Source organism: Triticum dicoccoides, chromosome 1B (genome assembly GCF_002162155.2).
Source record: "Triticum dicoccoides isolate Atlit2015 ecotype Zavitan chromosome 1B, WEW_v2.0, whole genome shotgun sequence".
Taxonomy (NCBI): domain Eukaryota; kingdom Viridiplantae; phylum Streptophyta; class Magnoliopsida; order Poales; family Poaceae; genus Triticum; species Triticum dicoccoides.
In genome coordinates, this window is record NC_041381.1 from 405,731,827 (window position 1) to 405,737,823 (window position 5,997).

Sequence of the window (5,997 nt, forward strand, 5' to 3'; positions counted from 1 at the left end):
GCGCACCAGCCCACCAGGGGCTGGTTCCCCTCCCACTTCAGCCCATGGCCCCCTCCGGGATAGGTGGCCCCACCCGGAGGACCCCCGGGACCCTTCCGGTGGTCCCGGTACAATACCGGTGACCCCCGAAACTTTCCCGGTGGCCGAAACTGCACTTCCTATATATATTCTTTACCTCCGGACCATTCCGGAACTCCTCGTGACGTCTGGGATCTCATCCGGGACTCCGAACAACTTTCGGTTTACTGCATACTCATATTCATACAACCCTAGCGTCACCGAACCTTAAGTGTGTAGACCCTACGGGTTCGGGAGACACGTAGACATGACCGAGACGGCTCTTCGGTCAATAACCAACAGCGGGATCTGGATACCCATGTTGGCTCCCACATGCTCCTCGATGATCTCATCGGATGAACCACGATGTCGAGGATTCAAGCAACCCCGTATACAATTCCCTTTGTCAATCGGTACGTTACTTGCCCGAGACTCGATCGTCGGTATCCCAATACCTCGTTAGGTCTCGTTACCGGCAAGTCACTTTACTCGTACCGTAATGCATGATCCCGTGACCAGACACTTGGTCACTTTGAGCTCATTATGATGATGCATTACCGAGTGGGCCCAGAGATACCTCTCCGTCATACGGAGTGACAAATCCCAGTCTCGATCCGTGTCAACCCAACAGACACTTTCGGAGATACCTGTAGTGCACCTTTATAGTCACCCAGTTACGTTGTGACGTTTGGTACACGCAAAGCACTCCTACGGTATCCGGGAGTTACACGATCTCATGGTCTAAGGAAGAGATACTTGACATTGGAAAAGCTCTAGCAAAACGAACTACACGATCTTGTGCTATGCTTAGGATTGGGTCTTGTCCATCACATCATTCTCCTAATGATGTGATCCCGTTGTCAATGACATCTAATGTCCATAGTCAGGAAACCATGACTATCTGTTGATCAACGAGCTAGTCAACTAGAGGCTTACTAGGGACATATTATGGTCTATGTATTCACACATGTATTACGATTTCCGGATAATACAATTATAGCATGAATAAAAGACAATTATCATGAACAAGGAAATATAATAATAATCCTTTTATTATTGCCTCTAGGGCATATTTCCAACAGGGACATGTTGTGGTCTATGTATTCACACGTGTATTACGATTTCCGGATAACACAATTATAGCATGAATAACAGACAATTATCATGAACAAGGAAATATAATAATAATCATTTTATTATTGCCTCTAGGGTATATTTCCAACACTTTGCCCCTGCAAGATACCTTAGCTTGGATACATCTTTTATTCTAGCAACAAGAACCCCTACCGGCACCGCGGTGTTACGGAACACACGTGCGTTTCTCTCGTCCTAAATTTTCCACGAGATAAGCATAGTGAGGGACATCATCGGCCGTCTAGATTGCGACATATTGAAATTGATAAGGTTCCACCAGGCCTTTACCAAATGGGTAGCGATCCAAGTAGAAGGGTGCACATCCACCAAGCCAAGCCAAGACTTGATCATTCCCCAAACTCGAACCGTGTAGCGGCATTGAAACAGTAGGTGGGCCGCGGATTCTTGAACTTGTTTGCATAGTGGGCAATGGTCGCAGTTAGGCCAACCCCGGCGTTGAAGCCTGTCGGCCGTCCAGATCCTGTTATTGATAACTAGCCAAGCAAATAAGTCGCAGTACAGGATCTGGACGTCAGATCACAGAGTCCTGCATAGCCTTCAAGATGACATGGCTTCCTGTTATCTCTGTATGCAAGATCTCAACAGGTTTGGTACCATGTCTTCTGAACAGAACTTCTTCCCTGTTGACAGTCTGGTGGCTGCACGCTAGAAACCTGATTCCCAAGTGCAGCAAGAGGGAGTTTGACACTCTGATTATCTTAATCGCCTGGAGCGTATGGAAACGGCACGGTGCCCGGTTTTCAGAAATCTGGCGCTCCAGGCGAAGGAGCCTGAATTGGCCAATCTCATTTTTCTGAATTACAGCCATGGAAGTTTGCCAAAGAGATGGATGGTGATAATTTAGACAGTAGTTGGCTTTGAGTGTGTTTTGTTGGAGCCGGAGTCCGTTTGCTCTATCCTAACTGGGCCGAGTTCTTGTCCTGGTCATACTACTTCCTAATTCTACCCAACAAGCAGGAATCAAACTAACATTTACATAGGATCTACAGCACGGCCACCTTCTGTACCAATCAAATTATCTATAGCATCAATAGAACCATACCATGAAGTAATATAGCATGCAATGGCAAAGAGTATATAACCACATGTAATGTTAATTGCATCAACGAGAAGAAACATTCACCCCAATAGTCAAATATATGCTTATCAAAGTGCCCAGATGGGGCGACTACAAAAGTAACAGAACAGAGAATCAGAAGAAAGAATAATTCAAGGCTGGATTTATTTGAGTGCCACTTTCAGGCCATGATCAATTGTAATTTGCTCCTTGCCTCCTGCTATTCTGCGCTCCTCTTCCACCACCGGAATTCGAATTACGGTTGCTTCTTCCTCTTCTCTCGGTCCATCCACCATTAGGCCGAGAGGAACCACCTGTATTATTAATATGATGAGGACCAGCACCGGTGTCACGGTAAGATGCACCGCTGCTGTCCTCGATCCTCAAGCTACTCCCCAACACCATGCCAACGATGTGATCGTTGAAATGATCTGCAGATGTTGCTCCTCTTGCTCTCCCGCGCTGACGCCGACCACCGCGGTAACCAAAATCTGGCTCCTGATGGGTTGTGTTGTCAAAGAATGTATCCATAATGTCATCAGAAAAAACACTATGATGACCATGTCGCCGGGAAGAGCCAATCACGGCTTCAGCGGCGTCAGCAGATCTAAACATTGGGAGTCGCATTAAATCAAGGCCATATACCTCATCAAAGTTGCGGTGGAGGTAGGGATCAGTGTAGTCATCATAATCTTGTTCGATGTCATCATCGGGTATGATCATCATACCACCTCTCAGCGAGTTAACTCCAAAGCGAAGACTAATCTCCTCAAGAAAGGGGTCGTCGTCTTCATCATCTTCGTCCATCATCATATTCAAGTTGGAAGCAGCAAAATGCGGCAGCTGCTGCTGTCTGGAGCTTTCAACTCTGGCCCCAGTGGGCCTCGGCGGTGCAGCGTGAACAGATGCTGCAGAGCCACCACGTCCATAGATGGGTATAATGGCATCGTCAGCGACCTGGCCCTTGCAGACAGGGCACTCGCGGTGGTTGGAGTGGACATGGAGCCACTGGTAGAGGCAGTCCCAGCAGAAGAGATGGCCGCACTTGGTGACGACGGGGTCGTCCGCCATGTCAAAGCAGACGTTGCACTCGAAATTGGCAGCATTGCGCCTGGCCTTGTCGTCCGGTTCGTTGGCATTGGGTGTGGAGGTAGGAGACGGCTTGTGGTCTGTGAAGGTGGGGCGAGGCTGTGGTGGACGAGTTGGCCGCGGGCGCCGGGTGGAATTGGAGGAGCCTCCCTGCCCTTGGTGTCGGTCCAGCTCCTCCGCCGGTGGGTGGCGCGGGTGCTGCGAGGAGTGGCCATTGTCGTTGACAGGACGGTAGCGATGTTGCTGCTGGTGGTGGTGGTGCTGTTGTTGGTGGTGGTGCTGATGCTGTTGCTGCTGCTGCTGCTGCGGCGGCGGCTGAGGCTGTGGCTGCGGCTGAGGCTGCTGCGGTGGCCTTCTCTCTCTCCACCTGGTGTTCATGTTGTTGGCGTTGCCGCCGCCGCGGTTCGCGAAGCCGCCGCCTCCTCCTCCTCCTCGCCCTCGGCTGCCGCCGGAATCCGTCCAGCCGGCCATGAGGATTGGTCTGGAATAGCCCTAAAAGATTAAGATCTGAGAAACGAATCGAACAAGGGTTTGGAACAACTCGCGGAAAGGGGATCGGGAGCGATGCGAACCTGCGGGCCGCAGGAAGCGCGTATTAATAGATCGAACCCACGGAGAAGCAGCGGGCGCAACAAGAACCTTCGCCACCGCCTCCGCCTCCTCCTCCTAATATAATCCTGGGGCCGGCCGCTCCGGCACCGCCTCCGCCTCCGTCTCCCACAGGGAAGAGGTGTAGAGATGTCTGCGCATTGGATTGAAATTCGATTTGATTTGATTCCGTTTCCTTCTCCAGAAAGCGATTCCGACAGGGAGGTCCTAGTCGGCGCCTTAAGCGCCCGCGAACCTAACCGGCGCTCACAGGAGAATCTTAGTGGGCTGGCCCATAAACACGTACTGCAATACTGTAGCGCAAAATTACCACCAAAAAACAGGGCATCGTGGGGAATCGAACTCAGCCCGCAACTAACCTCCAATAGACTGGCTACCACTACACCACCCAACTTCTAGTGACCAAATGCAGCGCGCACTGTTTAAGAACTCTAGCTGCGCTATTTGAATTAGGACAAGTTCACTAATTTGAGGAAAAAAAGTTCACCAATTGATCGGTCTGACCAGTTAACCATTGAATGTTCAAAAAATATGTGTATCTTTTCTGAAAAATCAGGAATTAAAAAAAATCATTCACGGGTTAAAACAAAAGATAACGAATTTAAAACAAAAAACTGATAAAAATAGAAAAAGTTCATCAATCTTCAAAAATAGTTCATTGATTTTGAAAAAAGTTCATCAATATTCAAAAATAGTTCATCGATTTTGAAAAAAGTTCATCGATTTTGGAAAAAGTCCAGTCGATTTGAAAAAAGTTCATCGATTTTGGAAAAAGTTCATTCGATTTGAGAAAAAAGTTCATCAATTTTGAGAAAAAGTTCATCAATTTTGATAAAAGTTCATCAAATTTGAAAAAAAGTTCACCCAATTTGGGAAAAGTCAACGATTTTGAAAAAAGTTCATCAAAATTGGAAAAAAGTTCATCAGATTTGAAAAAAGTTCACCAATTTTTAAAAAAGATCATAGATTTTCAAAAAAAGTTCACTGAATTTAAAAAATAGTTCATCGGTTTGAGAAAAAGTTCATCGAATTTTGAAAGAAATCATCAATTTAAAAGAAAAGTTCATGTATTTGCAAACAAATTGGACGAACCAGGATGAAAAAAACAGAAAACAGAAAAGGAAAAAAGGAAAACGAAAAAGGAAAAAAGAAAAGGGAAACAAGAAGCGGGAGAAGATATCATAAAAGAAAGAGAAATTTCCCTTCAAACAGATCTGCTGCGTTGGCGCAGTGGTTGTTCTACCAAAAATTGGTCTCGGGGTCGCGGGTTCGATTCAGGACAGGCGCATCTTTTTGCAGAATTAAGATACAAAGAAGAAACACCTAGATGGGCCGGCCTACCGCAGGAGCGCTGCAGGCGCCCGTTTGCAAAAACACTACTAACGGGCGCCTGCAGCGCCAAATAGGGTTTCCCATTCCGACAGCAACACCGCACGACAAGCCTTGGGCCTCGTTGGGCTTGTCTATCTCGTTTTCGGTTGAATTTTTGCACAAGCCCAGACCCAGAGTGCTTTGTTGTTTTGCTTTATTTTACGGGAAAGCTAACTCGTGAACACCCCTAAAAAAAATACAACCTTGCGAACGGTCGCTGGGGCTGGATGATAAGCGAACGGGTTTGTCTGGCAGTTTCAACTCATAACAAACGTTTTTTATGGCAGTTAACAAACGTTTTTTTATGGCAGTCTCTGACGGTTCTTGCCGTATTTTTTCCTTACTAAGAGCATCTCCAACAAGCGCGCCAAAAGACGCGCTCGCGCGATAAAATTGCTTTTTAGCGCGCGCGGCCTGGTTTCGCGCGCTCCAGCGGTCGCGGGAAATTACCGCGCGCGGGAGAAAGCGGCAGCTGGCGCGGTAGATTTAGCGCGCCGCTTCACGCGCGCCTATAAAATCCGGCGCTCGCGACGCGCTCAAGCACACTGCCACGCGTCCTCCTCCTCGCCACCTCACCGCTCTTTCTCGCCGCTTTCCCCGCCACCATCGCGCCACCATGCCGCCGCGTCGCCGGGGTTCTTCGGGCTACCGCGACGTCC

General features: G+C 48.2%; 1 protein-coding gene across 3 annotated transcripts; it reads right to left on the minus strand.

Annotated features, from left to right (window-relative positions):
- Positions 1 to 2,286: 2,286 nt before the first annotated feature.
- Positions 2,287 to 4,143, minus strand: LOC119337899. Of its 3 annotated transcripts, XM_037610158.1 has the most exons (3): positions 3,931 to 4,143; positions 2,915 to 3,839; positions 2,287 to 2,767 (listed from the first exon to the last, which is right to left on the minus strand). In XM_037610158.1, exons 2-3 carry the CDS (start codon positions 3,827 to 3,829, stop codon positions 2,462 to 2,464), a joined length of 1,221 nt encoding a protein of 406 aa, XP_037466055.1. In that variant the 5' UTR covers positions 3,830 to 3,839; positions 3,931 to 4,143; the 3' UTR covers positions 2,287 to 2,461. The 3 variants fall into 3 exon arrangements, with proteins under 3 accessions (XP_037466055.1, XP_037466040.1, XP_037466049.1); XM_037610143.1 differs by having other exon boundaries at positions 2,287 to 3,839; XM_037610152.1 differs by having other exon boundaries at positions 2,287 to 3,850.
- Between the last annotated feature and the right edge of the window lie 1,854 nt (positions 4,144 to 5,997).